This window comes from Dermacentor andersoni, chromosome 5 (assembly GCF_023375885.2).
Source record: "Dermacentor andersoni chromosome 5, qqDerAnde1_hic_scaffold, whole genome shotgun sequence".
In the NCBI taxonomy this organism is placed as follows: Eukaryota; Metazoa; Arthropoda; class Arachnida; order Ixodida; family Ixodidae; genus Dermacentor; species Dermacentor andersoni.
In genome coordinates this window covers 74,613,614-74,629,564 of record NC_092818.1, presented here as the reverse complement: position 1 = coordinate 74,629,564, position 15,951 = coordinate 74,613,614, and the positions used below count along the sequence as shown (strand labels likewise).

General features: G+C 42.4%; 1 protein-coding gene across 5 annotated transcripts in view; it reads right to left on the bottom strand.

Moving 5' to 3' along the window:
- The window catches only part of Vps13 (vacuolar protein sorting 13C), a 226,901-nt gene that overhangs the window by 43,729 nt on the left and 167,221 nt on the right, over positions 1 to 15,951 (bottom strand). For 4 of the 5 annotated variants that reach the window (XM_055070805.2, XM_055070801.2, XM_055070804.2 and 1 more), the window contains 7 exons: positions 14,826 to 14,894; positions 13,687 to 13,779; positions 12,712 to 12,819; positions 12,472 to 12,558; positions 10,551 to 10,613; positions 8,689 to 8,817; positions 7,088 to 7,218 (listed from right to left, as the gene is read on the bottom strand). In XM_055070805.2, coding sequence (XP_054926780.1) covers positions 7,088 to 7,218; positions 8,689 to 8,817; positions 10,551 to 10,613; positions 12,472 to 12,558; positions 12,712 to 12,819; positions 13,687 to 13,779; positions 14,826 to 14,894 — 680 coding nt within the window. The remainder of the gene's footprint in view (positions 1 to 7,087; positions 7,219 to 8,688; positions 8,818 to 10,550; positions 10,614 to 12,471; positions 12,559 to 12,711; positions 12,820 to 13,686; positions 13,780 to 14,825; positions 14,895 to 15,951) is intronic. The other variant, XM_055070803.2, reaches the window with a different exon arrangement.

Genomic DNA, 15,951 nt, shown 5'->3' with positions numbered 1-15,951 from the left:
TAATGATCGTTATTCAGTTTCCATGTCATGTTAACAACACCTCAGCACTATGAACTAATATTCCGAAATTTGGGGATTCTTACATTTTCATGTATCCTTCACGGCACCTGAAACAGTAGGCTAGCAGATGAAAAGGCGCAGATAGTGGATGCCGCGGTGCATGGGTTTTGAAAACCAGAGACTGTGCCCGAGGAAAAAAGAAGAAAAAAAAATGCGGCCAAGAACCTTTTTTTTTTTTTTCTTATTGCAGAGGCAATGACTGCTCAGGTCTTGAAAGTGCATGTTCTGCCCAAACAAGTGTCACTTAGCAACAGAGGCGCGCCTCTTCCTTCTTTCGCACTTCTTTCTGCACGTGCCTCTTTCGCACTTCTGCGGCCGTACTAGCTACTCTTATGGAGAAATGTAACCTTTGTACTAGCGGGGATAACACACAATTGCACTCTGTACATTTTGGACGAGGCCATTTGTGCATGCCTGCACTTTGAAATAGTTCAGGTGTCCGCCTCGAGTAAGACAGTTGTGTTGTCCATGGCAAGAAATCTGAAAAACAAACAAACAAACAAACAAGAACAAACAAGAACAAACGACAAGCCAACATAAGGGAGCTGACATGGGGCTTCCTTTATGTCAGTAGTTTTCTCAGCGTCAGTGTCTGTACTGCGCACGTCATTTTCATGTCTCTTTTTACGGTGTTATACGGTGTATTACCGTATACACCGTATACGGTAAACACCATAAACACCGTATTATATGGTGTTTCAGTGGTGCGTGGCGGCAGAATATATAGAAAATAGCAACAGCGCCGGGTGAGAGCCAACAGCGACGTTTTCATGGATAGCTCATATGGTGACAACTTATGAACTGATGGGTGAAATGGTTAATTTTGGTGCTTTCCCTATAATGACCTTTCAGAATAACAAACAATTTACCACGGTCTCCTGAAGTTTGTTATATTGAGATTTCACTGTATATTGAAATAACAGATATAACGAAGGAAATAAAATTCCTCTTGAGATCCCTATACACATCCATGTACAATAAAACCTCGTTATGACGAAGTTGAAGGGGGAGCCAAAATTACTTTGGTGTATCATTTACTTTGTTATACCTATTATTGTATGTACTGCACTATAGATATTTGGCAGGCATTCTCAGATCATGAACAGCAGGTTGCCATTATCCCTCAAGAGAAAAGTGTATAATAGCTGTGTCTTACCAGTACTCACCTACAGGGCAGAAACCTGGAGGCTTACGAAAAGGGTTCTACTTAAATTGAGGACGACGCAACGAGCTATTGAAAGAAGGATGATGGGTGTAACGTTAAGGGATAAGAAAAGAGCAGATTGGGTGAGGGAATAAACACGAGTTAATGACATCTTAGTTGAAATCAAGAAAAAGAAATGGGCATGGGCAGGTCATGTAATAAGGAGGGAAGATAACCGATGGTCATTAAGGGTTACGGACTGGATTCCAAGGGAAGGGAAGCGTAGCAGGGGGCGGCAGAAAGTTAGGTGGGCGGATGAGATTAAGAAGTTTGCAGGGAGGACATGGCCACAATTAGTACATGACCGGGTTTGTTGGAGAAGTATGGGAGAGGCCTTTGCCCTGCAGTAGGCGTAACCAGGCTGATGATGATGATGAATATCTATGGGGATTTCAAGGGGAATGTCACTTAACCCTTTCGCTGTCACGGACGTACCGGTATGTCATCGCGCTTCCTCCCACAGTGTCACTGACGTACCGGTACGTTCTCTATCGTGCGTTCAAAATTTCGCGCCTGAGCGCAAAGCTGGCGCTCCTGGATTGGCCACGCCATCTGTTGACTCTTTCTACAAGTTCGTATATTTGCCCCGACCTGTGTTAACCCATGTATTGAAGAGTACGGTGCAACTGCCACTCCCCACTTTCTCTTTGTTGAGTGGCGCGGTGGCTCCGCGTTCGCTGGATCATGCGTCGCGCGCGTGTGGTTATGGGTTCAAGGGTTGTTCTGCCATCTCCGCTGGTTTGAAGGTTTTTATTTTTCTTCTGTTGGTGTGTCTGCTACGACGCGTCAAGTTCAGGCGCACGTGCCGTTGCCTCTCCGAAAAGGGTGACTCGATTGCTGCTTTCGCTCTCTTGCCGCACCCTCGCTTCTGACTTGCAGCAGTAAACGTAAAGCCCTTCGAACTTTGTTTAGCCTTTTTCCATCTCCCTCTGTCTTCTTGGTCAGGCAACGTCCCATTTCTCTCCGTTGTGTGGGCGACTGAAAGCGCATCCTCCCTGCGCGTGGTTACTTTTGGATGGCTGAGCGCGCGGGACCTTCGTCTGCTCATTGGAGCGGTGGCTCAATTCCGATTCAGAATACGAGCCGAGCTCGGATTCGGACTCGGACAGAGTCGCATGCGAGGAAGAGGGTTCCGCATCGTCAGATTCGGATGTTTAACGGATTTTATACTCAGGCTGATGATGATGATGATGTTTACTAACAGCAGCTGCAGAACACTGAAATGTGCATATTGCATTGACTATGTTATTTGTATACCAATCATAATCAAAAATAAATTGCTATGTTCATTCCCTGTTATGCTCGTTCCCTGAAACCAAGCCGACACAAGGGGTGCGTCACGGCCAGAAAGGTCCGACAGCGAAAGGGTGAATTCATAGCATACATTATTTCATTACATCCCGTTTCACTATAACGAAGTATGGCTATTTAAAGCACAGTCTGAACAAAATAAAATTGTCCTGCCAATGAACATAAACTAGATTCGCCTCTGAAACCAAAAAAAAAGAATACCCAACCAACCCAACCATGGCGCAGTAACTATTTTGCTTTCTGTAGGGTTCGGAACTTGTGTGGTGTGGCAGTTCGTAACTCCTGTGTCTCACTTTAATACCGTGCATAGCCGTCTGCAAGCAGTGAATAACCATCATCATGACGCTACTCTCTCTCCATGCAGTGCAGTGCAGTGAGAGAGAGGGCATCGGAGGCCACGCCTTGTAGTGCCTACCTTCGCCAGCCTGCGCGACATGCCACAGTGAGAGAGAGAGAGAGAGAGAGAGAGAGAGAGAGAGAAGGGCAATGGCAATAGTAAGCCACTGCTTGTGTGCAGCTACACACAGCGGTGCAAGAGAAGAATCTTGTATCAGAGTCTATCCTACCCTGCCTATGACAGGGTAGGATAGACCCTACCCTGTCATAGGCAGGGTAGGGTCTATGACCTGAGAGGCCGAGTGCAATGAAATTTTACATTGGCTAACTAGGTGGATGGCAATAACTACATGCTCACAAAGGCTTGTGGGGTACGGCGTCTTTTGCAGCCACTTCCATGTTTGAGACACTGTGCTGTCGTATATGCGGTGCTGTCTGTGCTGTCGCATTCTCCATGCTCCATCAGTACTTACAGTTGCTTTTGTCGCAGATTTTTTGCATAACATCACGAGTGCTGTACGACTTAGTTGAATAGGCAGTGTTATTACCACTGGACATTTCTGAAAGGCTGTTGTTCCTCCATTCTAGTGGTATATGCTTCTGGACTATTGCATGTTTCTCGCAGGTGTTTTGTGCTACATAAAAAAATTTTCATGTCACATCATCATGTAAGTATCCCAACGTTCAATTAATACTTTCGTGACCATGCCTATTCCCATTGATGGCATGTTATCGATGGCTACAAATTTAAATTTTGCCACTCTCGGAGTGCTTCTGGACAGCTAGCACCATCTAATGGGTTAAAAAAACCTATTTTATTGGTTTCATTTTTGTGTTTCTTTTTTCTACCACACAGGGTTTTTAAAGTGCCATAGTAGTCGGGATGACTAGCACTAGTAGTTTTGAAGATGGTGTGGACACTGCACGCTGCTGCTCTCTAGAAACAGGTGAATTTCGACAGATTCCAATGCATCTGGGCTCGACTTTCTGGATGACGGTAGCAGCCCAGACTTGTAAGACGATCTTGAAGTGTCAGACTTAAGTATGGATGGCGAAAGTGCATCATACTGTCATAGAACATCAACAGGCACCAGCCAGTGATTTTCGCTTTCTTCTCGAACCATTTCATCACTGCCGCACATTGACCTAAGCATTTCCGGTGCGTTCTAAAGGTCACAGTTCTTATCTGCGGGGTGTAAACGTCGTTCAGGTGAGACTAAACGACAAAATTAATGGCCAGTGGCAGCCAAAAAAGTGGAGTTTTGTGCATGAAGACGACCAGGAGTGGACGTTGGAATCGTGCTCTGGAGTGCATTGCAATGGTTTGTAAGGGTGTGGCAGTTAACTAGGGTTAATGCTTTCCTATGAATCTCAAGATATTTTGTACGTACAGAGCTTATATTTGCAGGATTATTGCATATGGCCCTTGTGTTCAAATTGTATATTTCGAATTCCTTTATGCTCATTTTGTGCAAAGCAGCATTGATCTTTGTTGTTTTTGTTACATTTTTTTGTTTTAATAATCTTTTTTCTACTATTTTTGATAAATATGTTGTTTGAACTTAATACCGTTGGAAACGTAATTCATTCCTTTACAATTTGATTCTATACACTTTAACATCAAGCATCTTCTTTGGCAGAAAAAAATGTTTCCTAGACCACCCGAAAGCTACCAATTTCCCTGCAGTCTGTAGTTTTGATGTTTAGAACATGTACAACAATTTATTATTGCAATAGCAGTTATACGGACACTCCAGGCACATTTCTGCCTTCATCGTCGGCGTCGCCGTGATGTTCCGTGCCAAGTCTAAGGGCGATAACATGGTCGCCGTGCTCTGTATGCTGTATGTGTGAGCGAAAGCATGCAAGGGTGAGCCAATGGTCGTGGCTCAATCACATGCATGCAAGGAAGGAAAGCGGGGCGGGAACATGCCGTCTTCCGTCGCGCGTAACGCACCAGAGGAAGGGGAGGTGGGGGATTCTACTCCAGTGGCTGCCCAGTGACTTATTTTGAAAGTGCTCTGCAATGAGCACATAGTTTAGGTGCACTGAGGGCTTAGCTTCATGTGCGCTCAGCTCTTGCTGCTGAGTTTTCATTTAAGTGAGAGGCAGCATGAAGGTCAATTCACTTGCTGCTGCTGCCGCACTTTCTCTCTCCAGCATATTGAGAGCGAGTGTGCGTGGTCATTGAGTAAGACGTCTTCATGTTTGCTTGTGTGTTCATGATGCCATGCTTGTTAATTTAGTTAGTAAGTGAATGTTTACAAGCTTATAGGGCTGATAAAACTACTAGCCTCACTTTCTATGGCTATCTTCTAATTCGCTATTGCAATCGATGCTTCGCCTTTCAGGCGAAATTGCAACTTTTTTACCTTCCTATTGCTTACCCTTCCCATCATATGTGAAGAGTTTTTCATTTTACAGCTGAGAGGGCTAGGACCCGACAAGCTTCACCCTCTCTCTCTCTCACACACACACACACACACACAGTAAAAACTCATTAGTTCAAATTATAAAAAATTCGAACGAATGAAAGCCAGAGAAAAAAATAGCTCGTTTAAGACGCATATATAGCCTGATGTGGCATGAGCGTGCACGCACACACGCTACGTTACATTGGCATGAACAAAAATGTCTATACTTTGCAGCACTGGCACAGCCAATGTAGCCGGATGCGGCCAACGCGATCCAACGAGTTCAACATCAAGATGGCTCTTGCTGCATCCGCATGTTCGTCACGCCGACTGGCACGGAGAAAAAAAAGATGTTGCAGTTTTACCCAAAAAGCAAAGCATTGATTGCGATAGCAAATTAGTAGATAGCTAAACGAATTAAGGATAGTAGCTTTTATAGACCGCATAAACTTGTAAACATTCACTTACTAAGTAAATTAACGAGTTTGGTATCACGCGCACGCAGGTAAACATGAACAGATCTCGCTCGATGACCGTGGAAACTTGCTGATAAACGCTGGAGTGAGCAATTGCAGCAGTAGCAGCGAGCGAATTGACCTTCATACAGCTCTCGCTTCAATGTGAACGAAACATAGAAAGCACATCGCATACGAAGCTACTGGCACTACGTGCACTGTGCAAACATCGCAGATCGCTTTGAAGATGAGGTCCACACCTGTGCGGGTGCGCACTATACGGGCACGCATATCACTTTCAAGATACGGTGCCTGCATGGCCATGCCGTAAGCAGCAGCTCCCGGAGAAGAACGTCCCTCCCTGTATCCGCCTCACCCCCGTGCGTTGCGCGCAACGGGAGAGGGCGTGCATCCGCCCTGCCTTCCTTGCTCGCGCACGCGAGATTGCGCCACGTTCGCCGGCTCACCCTTGCGCGCTTTTGCTTGCGCATACATCATATGGCACACTGTGACAATTTTATTGCCCTTGAGTTTTGTACGGAACCTCATCGGAGAGAAACAACCTGTAACAGAGGTATTGGCCATGCCTGGCCAAGCGCAAATTTATCTCTCTCCAGTCAGGTTTAAACAAAGGGTCGCAGATGGAAAAAGCAAAGCTGCGCAGCCCGCACGGCGACTCTCCCCATCCACGGGCCTCGAAGTGAAAGTGCTGTAGCAGACGACATGCCAGTTTGCTGCCCACCTATTGGTTATATATAGGCATTACATACAACTGAAGCAATCTTGGAAAAGCTGCAGGATTTGTAATTACTTAGTAATAACGGCATTTAATATAGCAACTAAGCAGATGACACAGGGACCCTGTGTATATGACCCAAATCCAAAAACATGACTTCCGATATTTTTAGCGTACCACAGGCACTGCCCAATCTCGCTAGTCATGCCCAGGCACTGCTTTGCTTCTCAACATTCTGACTCCTGTGTCAGTTATGGTGAGTGGCCCAATGGTGGCACTGAGTTCCAGTATCAAAAACATCTATAATCTTGTGAGCTTTTAACTCATCCACTCATGTCTGAAACATAAAATCTTGAAGGTTGGCTGCTCCATGTTGACACTGTCTTAAATTAAGCTTTTTATAAGGTCTAACATTTCGTTGCACTTGCCTTTTGAAGTGTTGTGCATTTTCGAGTGTTACACTGAAGCATTACACTCGAGATTGGCTTGTTAGCGCATTAACTCATTAGAAAGTGAACAGGGTTAAAGCCTCAATGAGAATACTATACAAACATGAGCAAGATCTACATACTGCTGGCAGTAGGTCAACGCTGCACTGCTTTGGTTCACCAAGAAGACGGGTGACAGTCCATCTTCGTAGTCACCGAAGCTCACCACAGCTGCACTCTCGCTCACTTGGCAAGCCATGTACAAGCCACCCTTCTGCAAGAGGTAAAAGCCAGCAATGACAACACAGCCCCTTCTGGAACAATGAGAATCACAAAAACAGTCAAACCAGCCTGGATGTTAAAGCTATTCACTTTTGAACCATGGACTGCACTCTCCAAAAATATTATAGGGAGCCATTTAAACTACCCTGATTTGCATATTTCTCATGACAAAGATGAAATACATGAAAATATACCGTGGCAAAGAAAAAAAAGCACTAATAATTATGGGGTTTTACGTGCCAAAACCACTTTCTGATTATGATTACGCTTCATGCCACCGATGTGAAAATTTCATCGATACTGCATGAAAGCGAATATTTGGTCACCGACTCTGAAATTCAACAAAATGATCTTTCTTACTTTTTGGAATTGAATTTAATTTTTTTTTTTTTTTTTTTTACAACTGCCCAACAAGTCTAAAAAATTTTACAGCCCCTTCCGTGCAAGAAAAATTTCTCAGCAACTGCACGTTTACTTGCATGAAGGGTGGAATTTCAATATAGTGGAATTTCGACATAAAGTGTTGAATTTACCGACTTTGTTATATCGAAGTGCAAATGTATGTTTTGTGAACTTGCTTTTGGCCACATTATGATTTCTTTTACACTGTCAGAACTACAAGCAAGTAAATTAGGCTGCAACTAAAGTTTTATTTCGAATGCTGATAAAAATTTTGAACTTTGATATCAACCAAGAAAAACTTTGCAGTTTCACTTGAAAAGCAAACCAGTGAAAGCAACAGCAAGGTTTAACATTGTGTTGAAGCTCCTCAGATGATTTTCAACAATACATGGGAGTGACACGTTGGCACGACGCAGTATGCAAGGCGAGGCTGCCACTGGTCATGTACCCTGGCAGCTGCCAGGTGTCTCACGACGCTGGAGCGATGAGGCAAGCTGCCAGTGGTGTTGCATCTTGATAACTTATGCGATTAGACCGAAGGAAGACCGTTGGTATTTTTAGCTTGAAACTTACTGCCTATTCTGCAAAGACCACTGTACACACACAACTGCCCAGAAGGAACGCTAAGTGTGTGTGCACAACGCTCATGCCAGCACTGGAAGTCTGAACACTGTCCTAGCTTCACTGCAGATTGAGCAGAGTGTGATGGTGCACCTATTTGGCTTTTTCATTCCTGCAGCTAAAAACACTGCATGCCTTTTGTGTCTTCAAAGATCTTCTAACCCACCACACACAGTCTGTATATGTGTGCTGCCGATAGCACGAACGATGCCAGCGGCACAAACATGTCTTGAGTGTCCTCATAACTGCTATTACAATAAAAAGCCAGAGATGAAAGAATAAGCACTTGCTAGTGCAACCAAGCAAGCTCTTGGCAAAAGTGGAGTTATACTGCAACAACATAAAACAGCCCTGCACCTACTTTGGTAATGTAACATTGCAGCTACAAAGGCCAATGAAATTCAAACTACCACAATTCCAGTAATACTTATGGTCTCACCTTGTTTGCAAGTTTGAGTAGGATGGAGTTTGTCTCCTTGCATGAGAAGGGCACCGTGCACTCCTCCGTGTCTGCATACCTTGCCAGGAGCTCAAGCTTCTGTACTTCTTTAGGCCAGAATGGTACACACTGTCCAGAACGAGTTACAGAACACCACGTCAGTGCATTACACCCTACACAGCAATTTTAGTTCAGTTGATATTATTGACCACAAAGGCCCTGAGTAGGAGCAGTACAAAAGGGTTGGGATCGCACCTAAAATAACATTAAAATCAAATTGTTGGGTTTAGTATCCCAGTGCAGCACATGGGCTACGAGAAACCCCACAGTAAGGAATCCGGTTTAATTTCAGCCACCTAAGGTACTTTAACTTGCACCTAAATCTAAGTACACCAACATTCCTGTATTCCGTACCCATCAAAACGCAGTTGCCATGGCCAGGAATTGAAATCTTTGGCCTCATGTTCCAACAAAAACCTGAACGTTGTAGACAGCAGACTTCAAACAGAGTGCTTCGGTAAGAGTGAACACAGTGAACATAGTTTCCAAGAGTGAAAAAAAAAAAAAATTCTGGGGTTTTAAGTGCCAAAACCACAATAACCACAATCTGATTATGAAGCACACTGTCGTAGGGGACTCCGGATTAAGTCTGACCACCTAGGTTTCTTTAACATAAACTTAAATCTAAGTACACGAGCATTTTTGCATTCTGCTTCCCCCGGAATGCAGCTGCCGCAGTTAGGATTGAACCCGTGACCTTGTGCCAGCAGCAATGCCATGGCCACTGGGCTACAGCAGTGGGTCATTTCTAAGACTTACAACGGTCATTAATACAGCATGTGTCCCAGCTATCATGTCAGCATATCATATCATATCATGTCTATCATATCATGTCCCAGCTATCATGCAGAAAAGTTTTGGAGAAATGCCTTCTATGCAGATAAAACCAACTGTGTGTTGCTAGCAGCAAACTGAAGAAGCATCTCATATTTTTTGTGTTTTTCCTAATAAATGATTTAATTTGTAATTATTAATTACCTTTTTCATTACTATATTTATGGCGCACATGTTAATATTACATGTTAAAGCAACTTCAATAACCAATTTCAGTTGTTTGTGACAAACTGTATTTCGCACAGCTCTATTTTCCATGTGTCTTTCTTTTTTTCCTTCCCTCTCGCGTGTTTTGCATGTCCTATGGTATATTGTTGCACTTCAGTGGCTTTTTTTAATATACGGGAAGAAGTGCAGTGCAAAGTTTAGCGTGTCACAAGAAACTGAAATTGATGCTTTCGAAATCGTTCTAACAACTAATGTTGGCATTTCTGCCATTAATATAGTAATTAAAGTTAATTAATCACTAAAACTGATGAACTAGGAAGAAAAAAATGAGATGCTTTTTCAGGTTGCTGCTAATGACATGCAATTGGTTTCCACATAAAAGGCTTCCATTTTTTTTAAAACTTGGTGCATGATAGCTGGGACAACCTATATATGCAAGGTATACTACAAAGAAAATAGAAAGTTACAACACTTTCTTTTTCATCTGCGAGCAAAAATAGATGAAAGGGAAGTTAGGAAAAAGAATGCTACACAATTTTATGTCTGACAAAGCCTTCATTGAATAACAGCAGATTGCTGATCTGTACAATGCCATCTGGCATAAAATTCTGGTCTTTGGCGGTATGGATAAAAAAAGGATTGAGCAAGCATAGCAGCATGAGGGTGTGGGTACGAAACCTGAAATGCATTCTAACATACCTGTGTGCAATGCAGGTATTTGGTGATCAAAATAATAAAACCTATTAAATAGTAATCATGACTATTACTGAATACTTTTGACATAGCACTGTTGTACTTACAGCTCCAGGCAGTATTCTCATCCATACAGAATTTTCCGTATACTCCTTGATCTCGACCGTAGTCTGAAGAAAGAAATTAATGCCATCACGTAATCAGCATGACTACCAAGAAACCAACAGTAGCAGTTGTGATCTTAATGCAACATTTCAAGATAACTTTCAGAAGCATGTTCAGTAGCAACAAATCACAATTTGATAAAAAATAGTAATGATAATAAAAATATTATGTGAATGAACACAGCAAGCATGTCCAGAGTGCCATAGGAGGCAGCAGCATGAGCTGGTATTGCCCATTCCTTGTGTATCATAGAGTTTCTTACAAAAATCGCTGGAGAGAACTCTGGTGCTGTGATCATTACTCGAGCATAGGAATGATAGTTAGTACAGTAGGCTTCCATTAATTTAACTCTGGTTAATTCACTACTTCAGATAATTCAATCCTGACCAGCACCCATGCATTTCTATGGGCCAAAACTTTCACTATTTCTGCCCTAACACTGGCCTTCGCTTGATAATTTGAACTTGACCAGTGGGCCTGCATGCTCCTGACCCCTATGGTGATCCCAATAGTGACCCCTTTACTGGCATTGTCCATCTTGGCAGAACTTAGTAGACAGTAAATGTGTTGAACACACGTTGCAAAGCCGTTGGAAGCCAGAAGGACAAAGTTTAAGCAAATGCACGTTTGTACTGGCCATCATTCCTACACCAGCTGAACTGCCATGCTTGGAGCTCCCATAGACACTAGCACTACAGTTACCTCTAGTAATTTTTGTAGGAAATTATGTTGCGTTGTGCACTTGAGGCACAAGTCTTATCGACATGCTCGCAGCAAATTTTTTTGTAAGGTATACATTACAAATTGAATTTCAGATTTCTTACAAGTTCTCAGGTATTGTCCCCGAGACCCCTCGTACATTATTTGCCCATTGTCTTCAATCCCTATCAAAGTTAACTTGAAAACTATTATGCAAGATACATGGAAGTGGCTTAATCATAATCTTGCCACCCAAGTTCTATAAAATTCGCAGTAAATTGAACTAGACCGTCGTGTTGCAAGAGACCACAAAAAGCACAGTTAAGTGCATTTTCAATAGTGAGATGACACTGCAATCCAGAATACAGCCAATCATATGATGTTGCATCGTGATTTCCGTGTGTAGACAAAGAAAAGTCTGTATACAGCACTTCTTATGGGAAATGGTTTCGTTGTCCATGCGCATGGAAATGCTGCTTTAAATGGCCCCTCATCAGGTTTGGCTATTTTAAACAGACAGGAGCAGCACATGCTTCACGCACTGACAATACAAAAAAATAAGAAGACAAAAAAAAGAAATGAAATAAAAAGGAGGGAGGGCCTGTCACGCGAACCCGACATGGTCCCTCGGCTCTGGTATGGGAAAATGAGGGGAAGGAACGTCACTTGCGGATGCTACTCTAGACAGTGGGAGAGCATGCCTCTGCTGGCAGTCACGCTTACCTCGTGGCGGTATGGTAACGGGACGTCCAATTTCTTCTACCTCCTTCAATAATAACCCGATATGAAATATTATTTCAGTAAAATGATCCATAGACGGCATTTTAAAACTTCCAGTGTATAACTAACATTTGCAATGGAGCCTGGTGAGGAGCTCACACCTAACTGCAATGTTTAGACAGACAATTTTTTTTTTTACTTTCGTAACATAGCAGTCGGTAATAATAACAGACTGAAAAGCGACTAACGTTCCTGAGCTGTCTTCAGGTCTCAGAAGGATAGGACTAATTCTTCACGAACAAAGTAGTGCAGAGAGACTCAACACACATGCTGTCATTGAGACACTGTACATGACACCTACGCCCGACCAAAAAGTTATTCTTGCCAAACACACACAGGTACAGCCAAACCCTGAAAAACATACCTTACAGTTGCAAAACATACCTTGCAGTTGTTCAAAACAAGGTAGTATGGTGTGAAGGTGACAATTCTTGTCAGGCCAGTGGCACTTAGCGTAATCCCAACACTTAGCTGGAACAAAAAGTTAAAAAGAAAATGAACTGCATTGGAAAATGAACACCATTTACATTCGTTGCTGCAGACGTTACACTTGCATTCTGCCACAGCACAGTTTGAATGTAGAGACTTGAACCATGTCTACTCCCAAGCACACAGCGTACGCACCAGGTAGGAGTGGCCATCCTTGGATTTGGCGATTATGGTTCCTGAGCTCCCAACGGCGTCTAGGGAAAACCGCTCGGACCACTCCGAGTTGAAGATCTTTATCGCAGCCTGCCAAAATAAAAACAAACTGTGCTGCAACTTCCTTGGTTTGCAACAGAAGTGACCAACTATACGTACCATGTTTTAGAATTGATTGATTGATTGATTGTGTTTAAAGAGGCATCAAGAATTGACAATACCAGTTTACAGGAGTAACAATCTTTTGAGACTGTGCATTCATTTGGTGAGAAATGTTGACCTACCATATTGTGTATATTGTGCCCAGACAGCAAGTCATCACTGTGATGTCAAGTATTTCCAAATGCTTTCACATATTATGGTGCAAAAGGCACGGAATGACATGAAGAAAAAAAAAACAGCGTCGTCGTGTTCTTTTGTTCCTAAGTGAACCAACTAGCCCAGCAACCAGTGATACTGTCACATGTTATAGCTGTTTCAGTGCAGGAAATGTTCTCAGAACTTGCGAGGTTGGCCTTTGGTTACTTTAGAATGCAGCACGATTTTTGCTTACCAGCAATTATTTGGTCAGATTTAAACAGTTTGATAAATATGAAATAAAAATTTTTTGAGAAAGCACAAAGAAATATAGCTGCACACACTGGTTTTGTTCTTATATGAAAAAATTAACAAAGCTGCTTTTTTTTTTTTCTTCAGCCGACGCACAGGGATGTCCCTTTTCTTGGGGGAATGCCCTACTGGTAATCAACTGCACATAGCAGCCTCAACTTCGAATAAAGGCAGGCAAGTTAATATATTTTATTCAAAGATATCTGCATTAGGCATCATACTGGTTACTTCTATCGCCTAGTAGCATAAACCTTGTGCAGTAGGTAGTAGCACTAGATAAAATGATTATCTAGCTTTTCCTTTGTTTGCCTTCGACTGGATACAACTGTACACAGAGCCATAACCCACCTTTTTCTTTGTGAACAATGTCTTGGAACGATAGGAGAACAGGACCGGGCCCTCAAAAGAAGCAGGATGGGGGATTCCAGCAGAATCTTCAGTCTAGTCACCCCCAAGAAAAGCAAATACGTTAGACTACAGAACAACTAAAATGTTCAAGGTAACATGTACAATACAACATTACCGCTTAGCTGTATAGGAAGACAACAGAAAGCAATCCAAGGAACCTTCAGTTATTGCATCTGCTGCAACTACCTACTGAACAAAATCATACAGCATTATGATAATAGGCACGTTAAGCACAGAGTGAAATTGCAGATGTGTTTATTCTTCCTGAATGACTGTTTCATATTGCCATGTGACTGTGCTTAACTGCCACACTATTGCACAAGATATTCTGACCACATTCACACATGCAGAACACATCTATTCACACATTACATTAGGTTAAACATCAAGCATTGCAGCATGTATGCATTCTCTTTCGCAGTAGTATTAGCAGGCAAAATGAAAGCAAATACTGTTAAGTTTAAAAATTAGGAATTACATATTGCAAGTTGCATATAAGTGAAAGGCCAGATCACAAAGAAAGCCTATCATACACAAGGCAACAGAAATCGTACAAAAGTGATTATGACATTTTGGTACAAAAACATAAAAAAACATGTTTAGCAAAACTGTGCATCAAAACATGTGCAAACAGTGACACATGCATGGCACACAGAACAGTAACCATCTCCAAAAATGAACTCGCCACATAATGCAAGAAATACAGCACTATCAATGCTTTGCACAGGCAGCTTATGAATGTGACACTTTCTTTTTTAAAATGAAACTAATAAATTTAGCTACCTAGTGGTGGTGACCACTTGTGACGGCTACTTGTTGAGCATGCATGATAGCTAAGGAGCATAATATATGTGACAGTGTCTAGTAAAGGTGACATTTAATGTGCAATATCCTTACCTGCTCATAAGCTACATCAAATAGTGCAACCTTTGTGCAAGCATAAGCACCCATCATGCCATTTGCATACTTACAAAAAGTGAAGCATGCCATTCAGGTGCCAATGATGCAGGCAACAATTGTAGAAATGTGTGCATGTATGGTGCTAACATTTAAGATTCATGCAAGCATTTATGTTGTACCTTTCCTGGACTCAGTTCCTTTTCTATAGATGACTGTGACCTTAGAGACAAGCGTCTGTCTTCTCCAGGCTAGCAAGCGTTAATGAAAGAAGCAAAAGTTAGTAATGAAGCATAATGAGGGGTTACATTGTTTTTGTGTATTAGAAGAGCGCCCTCGTGCAGCATCAAGTTCTGTACTTAAGAGTTAGGGTGTCATAAGGCACATGGCTACCTGTAGCCAAAGTACAAGAGAGAAAAATTCTGATGCAATAATGAAAAAAAAAAATAATCTGGCATTACATTTTATTTTCCAAGACAAAGCATACAGAAGGTGATGTATGAAATGGCAGCAAAGGCCTTTGGCTCTATTTGGGTTAACTCAATTCTTCTGTTAATTCGATTGCAACTGATCAAAAGACCTAAAGCTCCGTTACTTCAATCTTGAAATTGGCTTTCACTGGATAATTTCAATATGACCAGGTCAGTGTGCATGCAGCTTAACCTAATTGTGAGCCCCAACCCACCAACCCCCCAACCCCAAAAGCTGCAACATCAGTTGATGGCGTTAGGAGACAGTGAAATGTGTTGAACACACGTTATCTCCAGCTGAAAACGACAATTTTTGCACTTCCTTCAGTAGCTGCCCTCGCATTACAATGGGATATAAAACCAAAACCATGTTACATTAACCACAGCGTACGATTAGAGGCAGCGTCATAACCACTGTCATTACAAGTTTTCACACAGGATGGCGATGACAAGCTGCTGCTTTCAAGTTTTACTTATGAAAGCTCATTCAAAAGGAAACTTATTTTACATGCTAGGCTAGCAGCAATAGAGTTGGGTCACACATTTTCAACGCTCCAGAGACTTGCATATGTTGCAGAACAAAGTGGCGAGGCACTCCACGCAATCTCGGGATGGGCTATCATGCCATTAGTGATTGCAGCGGAGTGGTTCAAGAAATGCAGAATATCAAACATAATGAATTATGCTGCCACGAGGGTGACATATTAGTGTCCATGGACAGCAACAAAATGCTGTCCAGGATTGATAACGACTAACACTAGTCGTACATATATTTCCATTTCCTGAAAGTAAACTTTGCAGCTCCCATCTTAACTCTGACTGACAGAATCAGAAGTGT